We start from the raw sequence: 21,059 nt of genomic DNA, 5'->3' as shown, positions 1-21,059 counted from the left end.
TGTGCCGCTGAACTGAATAGAATTTAAAGTGGACACATTATTTCAGTTGACAATATCTTGCAGATTGATTTGAATTTTAAAAAAAATGAAATGGTAGATGTGAGGAAAGATAATAAATAATTGACAAACATTAGGTGTGACACCCATTTGTAGGTATGTGAAATGAAATTGAAGCACTGTCCCTTTAAATATACACAAGAAAGATTTTAAAAAGGAAAACTGGCGCATGCTCAAAACAGACCACGAAAAGTTTTAAAAATCGCATGTTTGGAACAAACGGCCCCACTCCCCGGGCACGCTTCTGCGCTTTCCTTCCTCTCATCCATGGACCGTACCATTAAAAGAGAGGTTCGGGTGAAGACAGACTAATGGGGTTAGGATTCGTCCAGCAGCCTTACTAAAATAAATCCACGGAAATTACGAAAAAAAATTAGATCTTTCTACCACGGGAGGCCGTCGAGTAATGCTTCGAGTGAGATTGGCGCCCTCCACGCTGTGATCGGACTTGGACGGGTCCGATCACAGCGGACGGCGAACGCGACAGCTCCGCCAATAGGAGGGCAAGGACAGTGGAGTGGCGGGAGCCGCGCCGAATGAGCGGCCGGAGGTGAGGCGTGAAGGTGCGGCTCGTGCTCGAGGCCAGGCCGTGTGGCGTGAGGGGGCTGAGGCGCGCGCGTATGTGTGTGGTGGGATTGAGTCCCGAGCCAGGCCTCAGCGGCGTTCCCTGAGAGCTCCAGGCAGGGGAGGCAGTGAGGAGGTTGGTTTCATCTGAGGGAAAGTTACGCGGCGCTACTCGGAAGGAAGCCCCGCTGAAGGAGGTAAGTGGGGGGCGCCTGGCTTCGGGGACCCGCTTCGGGGTCTCCAAACATTCAGTCACAGTTTTCTTCCATGTGGCATCAACCTTGTCAACTCTCGAGTTTCCTCTTTCCTCTTAAGTTATTCAAAATGGACAGGCATTGACTGATTGATTTTGTGTGGATATGTATAGGTGTGGATATGTATGTGTATGTATGTACAGGGGTGGCCAAAAAAATGGAAACACTTGACTTTGCCTTCATAATGTTTGGACATGTTCAAATCAATCAAAACTTGACATATTTTAATGTTTTTTTTTAAATTCTGTTATTTAAAATACCTTTTTTTTTTTACAGAAATTTAAGGAAATTGGTTATAACCTTCTAGAAATGGCAGGCCTCTCAGACTTCCAAAGAGGCCCAATTGTTGGTGCTCAAATGGCAGGCGCTAGTGTAACAGAAAGCGCCCGAATGTTTTTGCATGTGTGTGTGTACATATATAGTATATGTATGTTTGTGTATATATGTGTGTGAATATGTGTATATATATATATATATATGTAGATTGTTGTGAGTTCGGGTTTTTCCCAGGAATACAGAGGAATCATGGAGTCTGTCATCTGCACCTCTATAACTGTCTGGTTTGGTTCTGCCTGTATGTAATATATATGTACATGTAGGACATATATACATAAGCAATTACAGTGTTTCCCTGAAAATAAGACCCTGTCTTATATTTTTTTGAACCATGAAATAAGCGCTTGGCTTTATTGCCAGGCACTCAAAAGCCCAAGACTCAGTCTTGACCCTTTCTGATTCAAAAGGATAATTTTGTTAACTTGAGTCTGTCATCTGCACCTCTATTACTGTCTGGTTTGGTTCTGCAACCCAATAAGACCGACGCAGACTTCAGAGGAGAATCAGAACTGCAGAAAAAACAATTGCTGCAAACCTGCCTTCCATTGAGGACCTGTATACTGCACGAGCGGTGAAAATATTTACTGACCCCTCACATTCTGGACATAAACTGTTTCAACTCCTACCCTCAAAACGTCCCTACAGAGCACTGCACACCAAGACAACTAGACACAAGAACATTTCCCCCCCCCCAAATGCCATCATCTACTAAACAAATAATTCCCTCAACACTCTCAACTTTTTACTAAGTCTGCACTTCTGTTTCTACTAGTTTTTTCCTCATCATTCCTATCATCCTTTTCTTCCCACTTACGACTATGTGACTGTAACTGGTTGCTTGTATCCTAAGATTTTTATTAATACAGTATTGATTGTTTCTTCATTGCTTATTTGACCCCTATGACAATCATTAAGTGTTGTACCACATGATTCTTGACAAATGTATCTTTTTCTTTTATGTACGCTGAGAGCAGATTTACCAAGACAAATTCCTTATGTGTCCAATCACATTTGGCCAATAAAGAATTCTATTCTATTCTATTCTATTCTTTCTATTCTATTCTATTCTATGCCAAACTTGCCTGTTAATTCTGGTTACCTTCCTACTTTAGCATTCCAATCCGCCATGATGATAAAGACATTGTTTTTTGGTGTTAATTCTATAAAGGTGCTGTAGTGCTTCATGGAACTGGTCAATTTCATCCACTTCAGTACCAGTGGTTGGGACAAAAACTTGGATTACTGTGATTTTGAAAGATTTGCCTTTAATTCAAACTGACATCATTCCGTCTGCAGGTCAGCGGTTCAAATCTCATCACCGGTTAAAAGTTGACTCGGCCTTCCATCCTTCCAAGGTAGGTAAAATGAGGACCTGGATTGTGCTGGCTCTGTTAAAAAGTGCTATTGCTAACATGTTGTAACCCACCCTGACTCTAAGGAAAAGGGTGGCATAAAAAAATAGAATAAAATAAATAAATAAATTTTGGGGATTGTATCCTAGTATTGCTTTTCCTACTCTTTTATTGACCATGAAGGCTACTCCATTCCTTCTGACAGATTCTGGCCCACAGTAGTATACCTGATGGTCATCTGAATTAAATTCACCCATTCCAGTCTATTTTGGTTGACTGATTCCTAAGATGTCAATGTTCAGACTTGTCATCTCTTGTTTGACCACATCCAGGTTGCCTTGATTCATGGATCTTACATTCCAGGTTTCCATGGAAAATAGATATTTACAGCATCAGACTTTCAGCACCAGATACGTCCACAGCTGAGTGTCCTTTCGACTTTGGCCCAGTTGCTTCATTCTTCCTGGTGCTACTAGTATTAGCCCTCTTCCCCAATAGTCTACGGAGAGGGGCGGTGTACAAATTTAATAAATAAATACAAATTTAATAAATATTGGACACCTTCTGACCTGAGGGGCTCATCTTCCACCGTCATATCTTTTCGCCTTTTGGTATTGTCTGTGGGGTTTTCGTGGCAAGGATACTGGAGTGGGTTGCCTTTTCCTTCCCCAGTGGATCATGTTTTGTCAGTATATGCATATGTGTGTACGTGTGTGTGTATATGCCCATGTTACACCAACACTCCGCAGTCTGCATTGGTTGCCGTTCGGTTTCCGGTCACAATTCAAAGTGTTGGTTATGACCTATAAAGCCCTTCATGGCTGCGAGACCGCCTTCTGCCGCACGAATCCCAGTGGCCGGTTGGGTCCCACAGAGTTTGCCTTCTCTGCGTCCCGTCGACTAAACAGTGTTGGCTGGCGGGACGGGAAGAGCCTTCTCTGTGGCGGCCCCAACCCTCTGGAACCAGCTCCCCCCAAAGATTAAAATTGCCCCCACCCTCCTTGCCTTTCGTAAACTCCTTAAAACCCACCTCTGCCATCAGGCATGGGGAACTGAGACATCTCCCCTTGGCTATGTAGTTTTATGTATGGTATGTTTGTGTGTATGATTTTTAAATAATGGGGCTTTTAGACTTTAATGTTAGATTTGTTATTTTATACTTTAATATTAGATTTGTCACTGTATATTGTTTTATCATTGTGAGCCGCCCCGAGTCTGCGGAGAGGGGTGGCATACAAATCTAATAAATAAATAAACAAATATTACTAAAAATGCGAGTTCCACGTATAGTTATAGATAAAGAAGTGATAGACATCATGATCACCAGAACGTTTAAAAAAATTATTTAAAACTATTAAAAAGTTTTCATCAGCCCCTGCTGACTTCATCACAGTGTAAAATCCCCATTGAAGAGATGCTTGCTTTTATGTAAGGCTGCTCAATTTACCTATTGCACAAGTCATAGGTTCACATCCTTTCTTCCCTCCTGTAATTATCTTTGTTGTTTCTGCCTTAATCTTGCTGACATTTCTGTTGCCTCTTTCCCTCCTGTGCCTCTTTCTCTCCCTGGGAGGTAAAACAGGGCTCTCCGGCATTGCTTTGAAGGTACTTCTCCCTGCTCCCTCCCCCTCATTGTTATTCCTCTCCCTTATAGGCCTCTTCTAACATCTGTTTGGCCATGATCTTGTGATAGGTCTGCGATGTTCTTCTCCCTCCACCCCCGTCTCTCATTCTACTGTTCTTGTAGCGTGCTCTCTTGCACTCGGTTAGGGTTTATCACACCTTCATTGGGCCAATCTCTATGCCTAAGGGGGGGGGGGATTTGCCCTTGATCTCCATTCAACCATTGATCTGTCCCTCTTAAGTCCTTCCTAGTGTCTTAATGCCTGATATTCTGGCTGTATATCAATATGTCTATTGAGAGAGTTGTTAGAGAACCAGGCTTCTTTCAAGAGGCGGCCTCCTTTTGTTTCATCGTAAGCAATGACTTTGGTCTCCTGGAAGTTGAACTCGTGACCATGCTCCTCCATAGGCATCTAAATCTGGGAGCAAAGACATTTTGCAATGACTAAGCAACGTTACATAAAAGCAAGCATCTCTTCAATGGGGGTTTTACGCTGACAAAAGCTTAGTCGTTTTTAAGTAGTTCTTTAGTAGTTTTAAATAACTATTTTAAACATTCCGGAGATCGTGATGTCTATCACTTCTTTGTCTGTCTGTCTATGCGTATAGCATGTGTATACATATGTTTGGATAGATGTACACTTTCTCTTGAGAACAGGCAACAAAACTTTATTTTTAATGTCAGCCAGTGAGCTCTCAGTAAAAGAAAATGACAAAAGTTAAAAGTTTTTACAGCCATTTAACCGGAATGCTATAGGGCAAGTGTGTCCAACCTTGGCAATTTTTAACACTTGTGGACTTTAACTTCTTGGCTGGGGAATTCTGGGAGTTGAAGTCCACATTTGTTAAAAATTCCCAAGGTTGTATACCCCTGGCATAAGGTTGAGCAGGGGGTTGGACTAGATGACCTTCAAGATCCCTCCCAATCTTATTAGTCTAGTTTACGCCTGGTTTAGGGAAGGAGGGAAAAGTTGTGATGCATCACCCCAGGTCTAATTGTATTGAAAACAAATCAAAGAGAGAACCAACTTGGAATTAAGGAGAAATTTCCTGACAGTTAGAACAATTAATCAGTGGACCAGCTTGCCTCCAGAAGTTGTGAATGCTCCAACACTGGAAGTTTTTAAAGATGCCTGAGCAGAAGGTTAGACTAGAGGACCTCGAAGGCCCCTTGCAACTCTAAATTTTTGTGTTCTAGATTGGCTGGACAAGATAGTGCTGGCTTGGAGAGATTTCCTATAGGATGCTCCTAGGCGGCCTTGTTGCAACTTATTTGTTCTGGTTTGCTACATGTGGCTTTTGCTTCTGCAAATGCTTGTACTTTATATCTTCCTGAAATGCATGTTTCCTTCCAAGCAGGACCATGTACCCCACAAGGCCAGTGTTTCGGGGTGGAGCCATGTTTCAGATGACTGGGCAAAAGCCAGAATCTCAGCCACAGACAGCTGAGATTAGAGAGCCTGCAGAATTGTGGGCCAATACCTTTCCTTCAACAGTCAAGGCAGAAAGAGGACACCCATCGCCAAGGGGTGCCCCAAAGGTAAATAGATGGTTTTTACAGTAGAAATTGATACAACATAAATTTCTGCTTGAAAGGAATTAGATTGAGCCTGTCTGCTGCCTGCAATATTGGCAGTTCAAATCTCATCAGGCTAAAGGTTGACTCAGCATTTTATCTGTCCAAGGTCAGTAAAATGAGGACCCAGATTGTTGGGGGAAATATGCTGACTCTGTAAACTGCTTAGAGAGAGCTGTAAAAGCACTGTGAAGTGGTATATAAGTCTAAGTTCTATTGCTGTCTTGCACTTCATTCAATGATCCGTACACAATCATTTCTAAGGGGATTTCACCCTATAATATTTCTCAGAATAGCAGTATGCGGCCTCTACTAAATTCTGTGGGCAGAGTGAAGATTACAAGAGAAAATCGCATAAACTCCAATTATCACAACATCAGTCAGTAACTACCTACCTGTACAGCAGAATGCTCGACCACTACCAGGGTCAGTTCCAGATAAGCACGGGAGGTACAAGGCCCTTGATCTAATTAAAGGAGAAGATACAGGCATCAGCTGACCCCATGGAAGATGAAGAAGGCCTAGCTCAGTCGTTTAGTATCTCGCCCATAGAAGCCCAACAAACAATCATTTGAAAACTTGATATGGTTAAATCTGTCTTTTGTAGCCGATTCTCTCAACGCTTTGCTACCCTACAGGTGTCTTCCAGTTGACCAATTTATTATCCGAGTGTCTAAAACATGGGCATCAAACTCCCATCTCTGATGGCGAACCTTTTTTCCCCTCGGGTGCCAAAAATGTGTGCGCACACACTATTGCGCCTGTGCGAGTGCCTACACCCATAATGCAATGCCTGGGGAGGGTGGAAATTGCCTCCCCTGCCCCTCTAGAGGCCAGAAACAGCCCAGATACCAACTTCTGGTAGGCCCAGTAAGCCTGTTTTTCACCCTCCCCAGGCTCTAGAGGCTTCTCTGAAGCCTGGGGAGGGCAAAAACGCCCTCCTCCATCCTCCCCCAGAGGCCCCCTGGAAGCCGAAAATGCCCTCCCAGAGCCTCCGTGTGAGCCAGTGCGCACGTGCATGCTGGAGCTGAGCCAAGGCAACCGCTCGTGTGCCAACAGATATGGCTCCAGGTGCTTCCTGTGGCAACAATGCCATAGGTTTGCCACCACTGCTCTAGTATATACATATATACTCTCTCTCTCTCTCCCCCTGTGTGTGTGTGTGTTCAGTATTTTGTTCAGCTGGGGAATTCTGGGAGTTGAAGTCTGCCAGGTGTAAAGTGGCCAAGGTTGGACACCCCTGCTTTAGAGAGCAGGGGACCTTTCCCTGCCATGTTTTGTTTCTCTTAATTTTCAAGTTTAACGAGCGCGTGTAGTGAAAGTCTGTATGCTCTCTTCTAATTCAGGAGCCTTGTTTGACTGGTCCAGCTTTGTCGTCCATGGTTCAGGGCCTTACTCTTCACCCTGCCCCTAGGCCTCCTTTGGGTAAGCTCTCCCGCTATTTTGGCTCTTTGTCTTATACCTAAATGATTCTCTTTGGAAGTGTAAGAAGAACTTGTGTTCCATCTCGACTTTGGTTTTTCAAGCAGTCTATTCAGGCCGAGGCATTGCAGGGAGAGGAGTGTGTGACACGGGCATGAAGCCCAACGTAGATATTCTGGGACAGCAGACGTTTGCAGGGTTGAGAGCAGGACCAGCTGGGGACAACAAGGTGGAACAGGTGCCTCCTGGCCGTGGCAGGTGAGTAAAGCCATCTTGGGTCAAGGAGGTTGGTAAAAATAGCAAGTTGTGTGAAATATCCTGTAATCCAGGTATTTTGGTTGGTATAATTTTTGGACAACTAAGCAGGAAGTCAGCTTAGTTTTCTGTTTATCGGGGGGTGTTATTTTTGTTTGTTTTAAGTTTCAGTGATAAAAATGGCTGCCTTTATTTTAAGCAAAAACATGCCGGGACATAGATAATTGTATGCTTAGATAATTACACTTAGAACATCCAGTCCCGTGAAAGCTAATTTTTACATTTTGTGCCTTACTGCGTACCTTCAACAAAACAACAAAGTTTTGTCTATTTTCTGAGGTTTTTTTAAAAAAAAAGTTGTGAAGATGTACGTCTTTAGTAAACCTTATGAAGAAATATTAGTGAGATTTAGCTCACTATCTGCAATTTTTGTAATATTTATATGTAATCCTACCTAAAATACTTGTCTCTTCTAGGCTAAGAAAGGAAATGGGATAAATCAATTCCTTTTGAACTGACTTCTGCTCGCACCTTGGCAGTTTCTCCTCTCTTGTGTCTGCCCCCCAGATCGGCCTTGGGTGGTTTCTTCCTCCCTTAAGAGAGAGGGCTAAGTGTTTAAGGAATTGGAGTGGAAACTGGAAGTCCTCACTTAGACATAGCCAGGGTGTCCAGCAAACCCGGAAATCAGGGAATTATCAGGGAATTCGTGAAAAAAAAGGAATAAATCAGGGGGGGAAACAAACTATATTAAAATGTTTAAAAGTCAGTGAAAAAAAACCAGATTGCGCTGCCTGGCAGAGTCAAGCAAAAATGAGCATAACTGTGGCAACAACTTGGTTCCTCAGCTACCAATATTTCTCCACGGCTTAGCCGTTTGGTATGACGTCATCTACAACCAGGCCTTAACTAGATCACAAGTTACAGTGAAATGTCAGGGAAATATCAGGGAATTTCAAAATGCTTTCTCCCTGGACACCCTGATTATGCATGCCACCTTGAAATGTATAAATAGAACTGGGACACAAATCAAAATGTTGCTTTAAATCTGGCTTAGGAATTCTGGCAGTTGAAGGCAACAAGTCATAAAAGGGCCTTCTCCCTCCACCTCTGCTTTAAAAGCATAAAAATGAGGGAAATTTTTTTTTGCTTTGTGGGTCTTTAGACATTTTTTGTTCCCCTTTTAAAGATTCTCCAGGTATCTGGAAAGTGAAAAGCCATTTTCGGGGCCTGAGAAAACAAGCGTGTTGGGGCGTGGCCGAGCCTACCCGGGCTCCTTCACTTCGGCTGTGGAAGGTGGTCTTCCAGCACCATCAATCAAGCCCACTCCTCCTGTAACTTCTGATGAGCCTGTGGAGAAAAAGTAAGTGAGGAATGATATGAAGAAGGCAACAAGCTCCTGCAACTAGTAAAAGCAGGATACTCCAGTGCTGAGATCAACAAATGACCAAATATGATTGGAATTTGTTTCCCGTGCATAATCTCTTGTTTGTTTCTACAAACAAAGTATCTCCTCGAGGAATCTTCCAGTGAAAAAAACAGTTCATTTTCCAAATGCCTAAAACAGTGATGGCGAACCTTTTTTTCCTCGGGTACCGACAAAACGTGGGCATGTGCTTTTGCCTGGGGAGGGCAAAAACAGCTTCCCACCTTCTGAAGGCCAGAAATGGACTGTTTCACAACTTCTGGTGGGCCCAGTAGGCTCGTGCTTCACCCTCTCCAGGCTCCAAATGCTTCCCTGGAACTGAGAGAGGGTAAAAACACCCTCCCCCATACCCTCAGAGGCTCTCTGGAAGCCAAAAATACCCTCCCAAGCGTCTGTGTAAGCCGGCAGTAATGGGCAAAAGGGGTGAGTTTTGGGCTTGCACGCTGACAGCCCAGGACGAAAGCACTCCCAACGAAGGGACTGCAGGAGAGGCGGGGCGGGCGTTCCGGAAGCGCTCGGAGAAAGGGCTCCCAGCGAAGCGGCTGTGAGAGCGCTTTCTCTGAGCGCTTTGGGAACACCTGCCCCGCCTCTCCTGCAGCCCCTTCACTGACAGCCCTGGACGAAAGCGCTCCCAGTGAAGGGGCTGCGAGAGGGGCGGGGCGGGTGTTCTCGAAGCGCTTGGAGAAAGCGCTCCCATCGAAGCGGCTGCGAGAGCGCTTTCTCCGAGTGTGGAATCCCGGCGGGGGCTGTAATCAAATGGGAAATCCCGACGGTGACGGTCACAAGGCAGGGAAATCCCGGCAGCAGTCAGAGAGCACACGCGCAGTAAGAGAGCCCACGCTCCCGGGCTCGGGTTCATAAAACGAAAATGGTTCTTAAGACAAGGCAAACAAATCGCAAACCCCGGGTTCGTATCATGAAAAGTTCGTATGAAGGGGTGTTCGTAAGATGAGGTATCACTGAACTGCTTTAAGTTATTTTGCTGCATCAATTACAAGTATCTCAGATAGCCATAATCCAAAAGCTTTTGGCTATACATGTGCTCGGTTTGGAGTAGATACAAACACAAAATCAATAACTTAAGCCAGGGGTAGGCAAAGTTGGCTCTTGTATGACTTGTGGACTTCAATTCCCAGAATTTCTGAGTTAGCACGATTGGCTCAGGAATTCTGGGAGTTGAATTCCACAAGTCATAGAAGAGCCACCTTTGCCTACCCCTGGCTTAAGCAAAGGAATTTTTTTTTCCTTTGACTTTTCCGATTGTAGCCACCTCTGATGAACTTAATTGTGCAGGTCTTTAGAGAAGATAAGCTGTGATTTTTTTTCCAGCTTGCTTAGAAGAAAAGTAAGAAATTGGGCTTGGAGTAGCACTGTGGGGTAAAAATATGTTCAAGGAGCCAAGCATATACAAATTGCTTCTAGAAATGTACTTCTGTTTTGGACAAAAGGATGGAGGTGTCAAAATATACCTAAAAATAAATGTTCTTGACAGATACATCATTTTTATTGTATATACTGAATTGTATTTATGTAAAGATATAAATTGCTAATACCAAATTTTAGCACACCTTTCATCCAAAAATGGTTATTCCCAGTTATTGCTATTCTAATTCTTTGGACATTGGAAAGTATGCACTATTGAACCAAATATAGTATTTATGAGGTTTAACTTCCTTACTGTCTTTCTCTTAAATGAAGCAGAGAAATTATTATAAGTACTCTTTCATCCTTACAGAGAACCGCTTAAGAAGCAAGGGTCAAAAGGAGTAGCGATCCCTTTGGCACTAAATCTGATTAAAATACATTGTAAAAATGAAGCTGTGTATCAGTACCACGTGACATTCAGGTAATCCTTCATAAATCTCAACTCTTTTCCCCAAGGCAATTGCTTTGAGGTCTATCATACCTTCAGTAACTGAATGCAGGCAGAAGTTCCAACATCTTTTATTCAAATTGTTCTCTAAGTTGCAGTCCAATTGATGCTTCTTCCCACATTTTATATGCTAAAATTTAAAGGAATGTAAATCGTGTTTTGTAGCCCTTAAAGCTAGGTGGGAAATCTTTCATAATTTCTAAAACCCAAGGCTGTCTTGATAAGATGTTTTCGAAAGTACCAGTTGCCGGCTTTATGAGCTAAAAAGTCTCAACCCAAATATTTCTTGCATCCAAGGGCAACAGTTTTAGCTAACTAGTTTGTCCATTGATATATGTCACTTGATAATGTAAAGCTGTAGGGAATCTGAACATTTTCTTGTACAAATGCAGCCTAAAGGCCTTGCATTTTCTTTGAAGCCAAGATGAAAAAGAAAATAGCTAAAGCTCTTCCTTGATGCTGTCTTTAAGTGAAATAGCATGGCCAACCAGCATATAGAAATTGCCTTTCTAATGTTAAGTAATGAATTATGACAGTTCTCCTGTGGGTATTTCTGTCCCTCTTGAGCAAAATGAATAGAAATGCACATTCTCTCCCCCTCCCCCCAATAAAAATGTACCACCTGTTTTTTCCTCTTTCTTTTTTTTCCAGCCCAAACCTGGAATGTAAAGGCATGCGTCTTAGGATGCTGAAGGAACATCAGGCTGTGATAGGAGACATTTCCGCATTCGATGGCTTTCTTCTCTATTTGCCCATCAACTTGTCTCAAGTAAGATTGAGGAAAGAAACGGAAGTTTGCAGCAATAATTTTATCTGACACGGGCATTTAATTCCAAATCCTTATTTTATTAGTTGACCAACCCCTGGTCTATTTGGATGAAGCACCACCTGAAATTTTTCTGCCTTGTAGGAATAACCAAGCTTATACTGAGCTTGAAATATTTTTCAGTTTCACATTGATAAATATTTTTTTTAAAATATCAATTGGAACAGTGATTGTCTAATGGCCTAATGTTTTCCTGGTCTTCTGTGAGTTTGGAATTGAATTGTGCCCTCATGATTGGTCATGAGATTTTCTGACTACAGTGATCATAGATTTGAAGTCAATTGCAGAAATCAGGTTGCCACGTCTGTTAACAGACAAAGCAAAAGCCAAGATGTAAACAACGTACATGGTCAAAATGCATCAAATTTTGAATGACAACTATTGTGAAAACAAATGTTTTTTTTTTTAAAAAAACCAAGTCACTTAGAAAGCTAAACGATATTTGATTTTAAGGCTCTGCTTGATGGATGGAAGACAAAAAGGAGAACATGCCCTTCTTTTGGCAGACTTCTGGTAACATTAGGCTGGCTTTTGGCAATGTTTAATTGATGAGCCAATGTCTCTATTACCAAGATAAAATACAGAAAATAGTATAAGGGCAGACTAGATGGACCATGAGGTCTTTTTCTGCCGTCAGACTTCTATGTTTCTGTTTCTAACAGATCCTAGAGGACCTTTGAGTTAGATAGCTTTTATATTGCGATCAAAAGGCATATGGATAACATGGGTGCTGTATGAAGGCCCTCGCCCAGGTTTTAAAAACCCTCAATTCAAATAACTGAGGGGCCCCTTCCGAGGCAGCGAGATAGGCAGAGAGTCAGAAGAAAAAGGTAGAGGCAGCGAGACTCCATTTTGAATTAAATCTAACCTATATTCGCTCTGGACTTACCCACACCGAGACCTTTCTAATGGATAAGGGGCGTGCATAAGTGCACCAGTGTGCCTTCCGTCCCCTGTCCAATTGTCTCTCCTTATCTCATTTATCTTTTCTTCCTTTCAAATATGTTCACCTATACTTTTATATCTTTTCTTCTATTCTTTTCTTTACTTATATTATTACATATCTTTCTCTTCAATGTGTATTATGTATTGGACAAAATAAATAAATAAATAAACATAGAAACATAGAAGTCTGACGGCAGAAAAAGACCTCATGGTCTATCTAGTCTGCCCTTATACTATTTTCTGTATTTTATCTTAGGATGGATCTACAGTATGTTTATCCCAGGCATGTTTAAATTCAGTTACTGTGGATTTATCTACCACGTCTGCTGGAAGTTTGTTCCAAGGATCTACTACTCTTTCAGTAAAATAATATTTTCTCATGTTGCTTTTGATCTTTCCCCCAACTAACTTCAGATTGTGACCCCTTGTTCTTGTGTTCACTTTCCTATTAAAAACACTTCCCTCCTGGACCTTATTTAACCCTTTAATATATTTAAATGTTTCGATCATGTCCCCCCTTTTCCTTCTGTCCTCCAGACTATACAGATTGAGTTCATGAAGCCTTTCCTGATACGTTTTATGCTTAAGACCTTCCACCATTCTTGTAGCCCGTCTTTGGACCCGCTCAATTTTGTCAATATCTTTTTGTAGGTGAGGTCTCCAGAACTGAACACAGTATTCCAAATGTGGTCTCACCAGAATTCTATATAGCGGGATCATAATCTCCCTCTTCCTGCTTGTTATACCTCTAGCTATGCAGCCAAGCATCCTACTTGCTTTCCCTACCGCCTGACTGCACTGTTCACCCATTTTGAGACTGTCAGAAATCATTACCCCTAAATCCTTTTCTTTTGAAGTATTTGCTAACACAGAACTGCCAATACATATAAAAATAAATAAACTTACTCTTCTGAATTGTACTGCGACTGAAATGTACCTGCTGCTAATATTGAAATGCTTCTTGTGAAATGAGCCCAAAGGAGTCAGGTCCCTTCTTCCTTTTCCAGATGTTTTTGTGATTTTTCCAATAGCAATAGATTATAGTATATCTGAATTCTTCCAAGGACTTCACTCTAAGGTTTAGCTGTGACTATGGCCTTTGTATTAGTGTAGAATTTTGTGCTCCTGATATTTGTTGATACAATTATGATTTACCTGTCCTACGATGCCTCAGTGATGTCCCTTCCTATACCATCCTTCACCAATTATCCTCTGACATAGTCTATTGAGATTCTCACTCATCCAGGTCATGGTTGTCCCAAAGGTCCTTTTTCAAGAGGCAATTGGACTTTTCTCGTGTTTCTGGTGTTTCTTTGAAGACATTTCTTCAGCTCAAAGCTGAATGGATGAGAATCGAAGAAAAAACCCCAGAAAAGTCCATGAGATAGGTTGAGCAGAGAGGCACTAGCTCAAAGTCATCCAGTTTTCTGTATTTTAAACAGGACTTGAACAATGTTACAGTGCTCCCAGCTTAATCTTTCACCAATGTAATCTTGAAAATACAAAAGAATTGAACTAATGATTTTGTGACTTATTTTGCAAATAAAATTATTTTGGAGTTCTTAGGCTAATCTTATTGACATATACTTGAGTTCTGAATATATTTCTTCTACTTTAGAATATTAACCTGAAGTGCATAAGAAATACAGATGGAATGGAAGTCAATTTAAAGATTCAGTTGACCAAAGTTCTGGAACCGAGTTCAGAGTTGTGTATCCCGTTTTACAACATTATTTTCAGAAAGTGCGTAATTTCTGCTGTCTCACATCTGAGCTTGAAGCATCCCATAAGTACAGCCATTCTTAAAATAAATGAATGTTATACAAAATGTCAATGTTAAAATGCTTGGACCTGTTTTCTTTAATTGAATTGATCAACAATGACTGAATGTTGGCCACTCTGGATAACACTTCTAATCTGTGCGGTTGAATGAGTGAGAACATTTTTATTTGATACGCCGGAAAAAAAACTCAATAGACTTGCTGTAATTTTCAGATATCAGATGCACTCCCCGCCCCCAAAAAGAGGCCGATACTCCAAATGTAGGTTTTTCCAAGCTTTTCCCCCCAGCCCTAACAAGGTGCTAATGATCTTCCTGGCTTGCAGGGTTTTTTCATCCCTACTCCCTCTTTCCAGTTTTTTTCCAGCCCTAATTCTTTGCAGGCTTGTTTTCATTGCTACTCCCTCTGAAAAAGGGTTTTTTCAGCCTTAACCAGGGGATAAAATAATGTGCTGAAACTGACCAGACCAAGGATGCTAGCCAGATGAATACCTGGTAGGTAGATTCCCCCCCTCCCCATTTTCCTTCTCCAAAACTAAAGTGCATTTTATATTCCTGTGCATCTTATACTCTGAAAAATACGGTAACTTAGAAAGGCTTTGTACAATTAATAGTTCAAATATAGTATTATTGTTTTAAAGCCAAATCACTTTAATATATAGCATTACAACTTTAAGCCATCAATTTGTATCTGTCTACTCAGAAGGAAGTGTGCACCTTATGTAATGAATGGGGGCCAACTGTTCAATTGAAGGTAGAGGGCAAATTTTACAACGAGTTTTATACGAATAGTCATACTGTGCAGAAAAAAGGGTGGGTGTTTTTACATTGGGCTTAACAAGTACATGATTATTACATGAAATATAAATGGTTGCAAAGCTCTGTATTTTTATTTTTAAATAGATATATGTTGTAGTGACCAATTGGCCTGCCTATCATTTCAGTACAGATAAAAGAAGTGATTATAAATTATTTTGATTTGGTTCTTTTCCTTGGTGCTTGAAATTGCCTTAATCTCAATTAATCTACATACTTCATTCATGAAAGAGAGCATACCACTGTTCTCTATCAGCCAATACATATAGTCCTCAATTTACAACCACAATTGAGCCCAGATTTCATGTTGCTAAGTGAGACATTTGTTAAGTGATTTTTACGCCATTTTACAACCTTTCTTGCCACGGTTGTTAAGTGAACCACTACAGTTGTTAAGTTACTGACCCGGTTGTTAAATGAATCAGGCTTCCCTATTCCCACAACTCCGGGTAACCGGCGAGTGGGTGGGTACGTCCCGGTGAGATTTTGCTTCTGCGCATGCACGGGAAGTAAAATCTCGTGAGAGGACATGCACGTACGATTTCAGCGATTTTTTCGCTTCCACGCATGCACAGAAGCAAAAAAATAGCCCAAATCTCTCATGCGCAGAAGCAAAATCTCATGGGACGCACCCACCCGCCTGTCACCCAGAGTTGCGCATGAATTGCACCAGTAGTGGCAGTAAGTAGGAACCCCCGCCTGTTTAGAATAACATCTCTGGCCACATAGAAAGTACAGGTAGAATTATATATAGTACAGAGAAAAAAAATGCAACCTTCGTCCTTTGGATCAATCCCGAATTTTTAACCAAAGGGCCCGGGATAGGGAACACTTTTGATTCTTGACTCTTGTTCATCAGGCTAGAGGGGGGGAAATGGGAGTCGCTATTATTTAAAACAAACAGCAGGAAGTCCATCATTGTTTAAGAATTGGAGAAAGAGATGTAAGTCTTCACTAGATCTGATCTGAAGATGACTGAAACCTTGTGGGAGCTGGTCTAGGTTCTTTTGCCCTCCTTTGGTAATGCGACTAGCAAAATAATAGGGATTTTTTTGTGCCCTGAGTTCATGCTTTAAACAGCAATCTCATTTCCTAGTGTCATATTTATCTTGTTTTTTTTAATGTCGTTCTAGAGTGATGAAGATTTTAGATTTGAAACTTGTTGGGAGAAATTTCTACGATCCTACTAATGCTACTGTACTTCAGCAGTACAGGTATGTTGCTTTGTAGGCTACAGTGTTTTAGTAGTTGACTATTTGAAATATAGAGTGTTCCCTTGACTTTCGCAGGGGATAGGTTCCAAGACCGCCCGCGAAAGTCCAATTTCCGCGAAGTGGAGACGCTCTCTTCCTTCCTTCCTCCCCCTCCCTCCTCCATTCCTGGTTTTACTTACCCCCCAGAACCCGCAGGGGCAACGGGGCGGCAAGCTGGGGGCTTTGCTGTGCTCGCTGCCGGCGTCTCCCATGGCGGCGAAAGTCGGACCCGCAAAAGTCAAGGGACCACTTTATACTGTGCAGTAAAAGCAGTAGTCTTTTAAAATATATATTTATGCTGATATATTTTTGCACATTCAGTAGCAAAAATTCACTAGGTGCAAATTGAATGACCGCAGCTAATTAATAATAATAATAATAATAATAATAATAATAATAATAATAATAATAATTTATTAGATTTTTATTTATTTATTTATTTATTTATTGGATTTGTATGCCGCCCCTCTCCGAAGACTCAAGTATAATTACAATATATACCAAAATTAGCTGCCTTATGTCTCTGGAAAGACTTTTAAAAATACAGTGATATTTTTTTGATTGAGTATTTTATTTATTTGTGCCTAAATTGTAGTGAGGTCTGGGTGATTTAGAGATATTAATAATGCTAATTAATATATAGCAATAAATTTGACTGCAATTTCATCACATAATAAATTTTATTATCAGAGTGTTTGTTCTACGACAGTATATTTTAAGATTCAATCAATTGCATATGATAACTTGTGGGAATTATAAACAGTGAAAACAGACGGCAGCAATTATTAACTGTGAAATCTATTTGACTGTATCTTTCAATTAAGCAGTTTCCCTTTCATACTAAAAATTACCCTCTTTGTGTATTTTTGTGAAAGTTTACAAATATGGCCTGGTTATGCAACTAGTATCCGAAAGACAGATGGCGGGTTGTTTTTGTTGGTTGATGCTGTTCATAAGATTATTCGGAATGATTCAGTCCTGAGTTTGATGTGAGTAAAAATGCTGATATCTTACCTACTTACAGAAAACATTGCAAAGACCATTAAGAATATTGTGTCCCTTATTTTGTTGTGATGCAACAAAACCAGTGCCTAACCAAGATTGCTCCTGAAGTTTACTTTGGGTGTGAGTCTCAGAGTTTGGTTAGGAATTGGTTTTAGAAATAATGTAAAACAGCTTTTAGAAAGAAGATAATTTCTCTGGAAATTCATTAGAATGGAACTAATAGCAAGATTATTAGCAATTATTTCTTTGTCTCTTTTATGACCTTTAATTTGTTATTTATAACTGCATATCTCTAGTCAGAGGAATTTTTTCTCTCTGTTGTGTTAGATTTGTTTTGCCAACAAAGAAATAAGGAGAGAATAGTATAGATCTATTCCAAGCTATTTAGCACATTTTTTCCTATTATAATGTATTTTAATGATGCTTTAACATTTAGTGTCCATCTGATTCTAAATAATCTGGGTAGTTTACAGTTTTAAAAGGTAAAAAAAATGTATATATCTAGGAGCACACACACACACACACACACCAAATTGATGAGATCTGAACATCCATTTTATCCCAAGACTGAAGAAAAAGTTGGGCTTGGGAGACTTTGAAACTTCACAGTGATGGTGTTCCAGAGAGTGCCATGACAGAATCATGACGATGTTAAACCTGTGTGCTGTAGAAAGCAGAATTCTCAGAATAAGTTTATATTGAACTATTAAATATGCCAAGTTTCTCTCCTGCAGTCATTATTTGGCTGTATAAAACCATTCAACATCATTCAAAATAAAATAAAACAAAAGAAAAGGAAACAAAAATTCCTTCCAGCAACCAATATTCAGATAAGTGAGGATCAGCACTAGATAATCAGACAGAAAAGAATATTCTACTCAAGGAACCACCAAGTAGGAATGTACATTTCCACCAAAACTGACAGGGATAGCTCCTGAATACAAACAGGCAGCAAACCCTGCCCTCACTTGCACTGGAGTTGTTACCTAGTTGGCCAATGAAACACCTGTAAGCAAATAACCAAGGTCAGATAGTACCGAGAACTCCAAAACATTGCAAGCTAGGGTAAGATGAGTGTACAGTGATACCTCGTCTTACAAACGCCTCGTCAAACAAACATTTCGAGATACAAACCCGGGGTTTAAGATTTTTTTGCCTCTTCTTACAAACTATTTTCACCTTACAAACCCACCTCCGCCGCTGGGATGCCCCACCTCTGGACTTCCGTTGGCAGCGAAGCACCTGTTTTTGTGCTGCTGGGATGCCCCTGAAGCTCCCCTCCATGGGAAACCCCACCTCTTGACTTCCGTGTTTTTGTGATGCTGCAGGGGAATCCCAGCAGCACAAAAACGGGTGCTTCGCTTGCAACAGAAGTCCGGAGGTGGGGTTTCCCAGTGAGGGGAGCCTCAGTGAAATCGCAGCATCGCAAAAACACAGAGGTCCAGAGGTGGGGTTTCGAGGACTTTGGTGTTTTTGTGATGCTGCGATTTCACTGATGCTCCCCTCGCTGGGAAACCCTGCCTCCAGACTTCTGTTGCCAGCGAAGCACTTGTATTTGCGATGCTGGGATTCCCCTGCTGGGATTCCCCTTGCAGCATCACAAAAACACAGAAGTCCAGAGGTAGGGTTTCCTATGGAAGGGAACGTCAGGGGAATCCATTCCCAGCAGTGCAAAAACGGGCGCTTCGGCTGGCAAAAGGGCTTGCACGCATTAATCACTTTTCCACTGATTCCTATGGGAAACATTGTTTCGTCTTACAAACTTTTCACCTTAAGAACCTCGTCCCGGAACCAATTAAGTTTGTAAGACAAGGTATCACTGTATTTGGTAGATGGAATGCTGCCCGTGGGATAAACAGACTTCTTAAAGTCAGCTGATAAAACTCAAGGTGAGACTAAAATTTCTGCCTTCCTGGTTTTTAACTCAAAGCATTTCTGTTTTCATAAAGGCATAGAATTTATCAACACAATCGGGAAAATTTCCAAGACGAATGTACAAAGCAGCTTATCGGCAGCATTATAATTACCCGCTACAACAATAAAAATTACCGAATTGATGACATCGATTGGAACAAGACCCCACAGAACAGTTTCACCATGTCGGATGGGAAGGAAATCACTTTTCTAGACTATTACAGGTAAATGATTCAGTGTTTCTAGGATGTCAAAGATAAGATAGGGAAAAATAAAATAACTGCAGTAAGACAGCCAGTATCTTGCTTAGGTTTTGTTAAAAGTGTCAGCCATTATCCAAGTCGTTAAGTACTTGGGCTTCACTGGATTTGTTTTTCTTCACCTTTTAGCTGTTGAGATTTTAAAATTATCAAGTGAGTTTTGTTTTCTTCCTAGAATTCATATAACATTCTCTTTCCAGTAAAAATTACGGCATTACCATTAGAGAACTTGACCAGCCATTGTTGATTTTCAGAGTTGAAAAAAGAAAAAATCCTCCAGAAAAGGTGAGAATTTGAGCCGTTGCGTACATAAGCGCACTAGAGTGCCTTCCGTCCCCTGTCCTATAGTCTCTCCTATATCTCGTATTTCTTCTCTACTATATCATAGAAACATAGAAGACTGACGGCAGAAAAAGACCTCATGGTCCATCTGGTCTGTCCTTATACTATTTCCGGTGTTTTATCTTAGGATGGATATATGTTTATCCCAGGCATGTTTAAATTCAGTTACTGTGGATTTACCAACCACGTCTGCTGGAAGTTTGTTCCAAGGATCTACTACTCTTTCAGTGAAATAATATTTTCTCACATTGCTTTTGATCTTTCCCCCAACTAACTTCAGATTGTGTCCTCTTGTTCTTGTGTTCATTTTCCTATTAAAAACACTTCCCTCCTGGACCTTATTTAACCCTTTAACATATTTAAATGTTTCGATCGTGTCCCCCCTTTTCATTCTGTCCTCCAGACTATACAGATGGAGTTCATGAAGTCTTTCCTGATATGTTTTATGCTTAAGACCTTCCCCCCTTCTTGCAGCCCGTCTTTGGACCCATTCAATTTTGTCAATATCTTTTTGTAGGTGAGGTCTCCAGAACTGAACACAGTATTCCAAATGTGGTCTCACCAGCGCTCTATATAAGGGGATCACAATCTCCCTCTCCCTGCTTGTTATACCTCTATATCCTCTATAATCTTCATTGTGTATTATTGTGTATTGGACAAAATAAATGAATTAAAAAAAATAGAAGCAACCAATTCCTGGCATTTGTAATGCAGGCCTCACTAGAATTTCTAGCTTTATGTGACTTGTCTTGGCTGAGGTTCCTGGGTTTGAGTTGTGATTGTGGGAATTGCTATGGGACAGATGTCATGGTGGGCGTGGTTTTGATTTCTCCCACCATCAGCCCCACCTCCTCAGATATTCCCCACTATTAAGTTTTGAGGTTTTGTTTTTGTTTGTACAAATAGACTATTTAGAGCAGGGATCCCAAACTCAATTTACCCCGGGGCCCGCTGGAGGTAGAGGCTGGGTGAGGCTGGGCCACATCAGGTTTTCCACATTTTTTCATCTTATTTTGTGTTTAAAAATAAAAATAAATTAACAAATTCATAAGAATAAATAAATAAATCAGTAATAAATAAATATCTCTTCTCTCTCTCTCTCTCTCTCTCTCTCTCTCTCTCTCTCTCTCTCTCTCTCTCTGTGCCTCTTTCTTTCTCTCTTTTCCTTCCTCTCTCTTTAAGA

General features: G+C 41.0%; 1 protein-coding gene across 10 annotated transcripts in view; it reads left to right on the top strand.

Moving 5' to 3' along the window:
- Window positions 1-558: 558 nt before the first annotated feature.
- The window catches only part of PIWIL2 (piwi like RNA-mediated gene silencing 2), a 42,793-nt gene continuing 22,292 nt past the window's right edge, over window positions 559-21,059 (top strand). Inside the window, exons 1-13 of one of the 10 annotated variants that reach the window (XM_070765352.1) lie at window positions 559-607; window positions 2,508-2,566; window positions 5,543-5,726; window positions 7,109-7,187; window positions 7,289-7,442; window positions 8,626-8,799; window positions 10,598-10,708; window positions 11,387-11,504; window positions 14,125-14,249; window positions 16,236-16,316; window positions 17,231-17,344; window positions 19,310-19,498; window positions 19,735-19,819. In XM_070765352.1, coding sequence (XP_070621453.1) covers window positions 5,550-5,726; window positions 7,109-7,187; window positions 7,289-7,442; window positions 8,626-8,799; window positions 10,598-10,708; window positions 11,387-11,504; window positions 14,125-14,249; window positions 16,236-16,316; window positions 17,231-17,344; window positions 19,310-19,498; window positions 19,735-19,819 — 1,407 coding nt within the window. In that variant the 5' untranslated portion in view covers window positions 559-607; window positions 2,508-2,566; window positions 5,543-5,549. Of the gene's footprint in view, window positions 819-2,507; window positions 2,567-5,542; window positions 5,727-7,108; window positions 7,188-7,288; window positions 7,443-8,625; window positions 8,800-10,597; window positions 10,709-11,386; window positions 11,505-14,124; window positions 14,250-16,235; window positions 16,317-17,230; window positions 17,345-19,309; window positions 19,499-19,734; window positions 19,820-21,059 lie in introns of all 10 variants that reach the window. The other 9 variants (XM_070765349.1, XM_070765351.1, XM_070765353.1 and 6 more) reach the window with 9 other exon arrangements.

This window comes from Erythrolamprus reginae, chromosome 12 (assembly GCF_031021105.1).
Source record: "Erythrolamprus reginae isolate rEryReg1 chromosome 12, rEryReg1.hap1, whole genome shotgun sequence".
In the NCBI taxonomy this organism is placed as follows: Eukaryota; Metazoa; Chordata; class Lepidosauria; order Squamata; family Dipsadidae; genus Erythrolamprus; species Erythrolamprus reginae.
The sequence above is the reverse complement of the archived record's forward strand: the minus strand, read 5'-3'. Positions and strand labels throughout refer to the sequence as shown.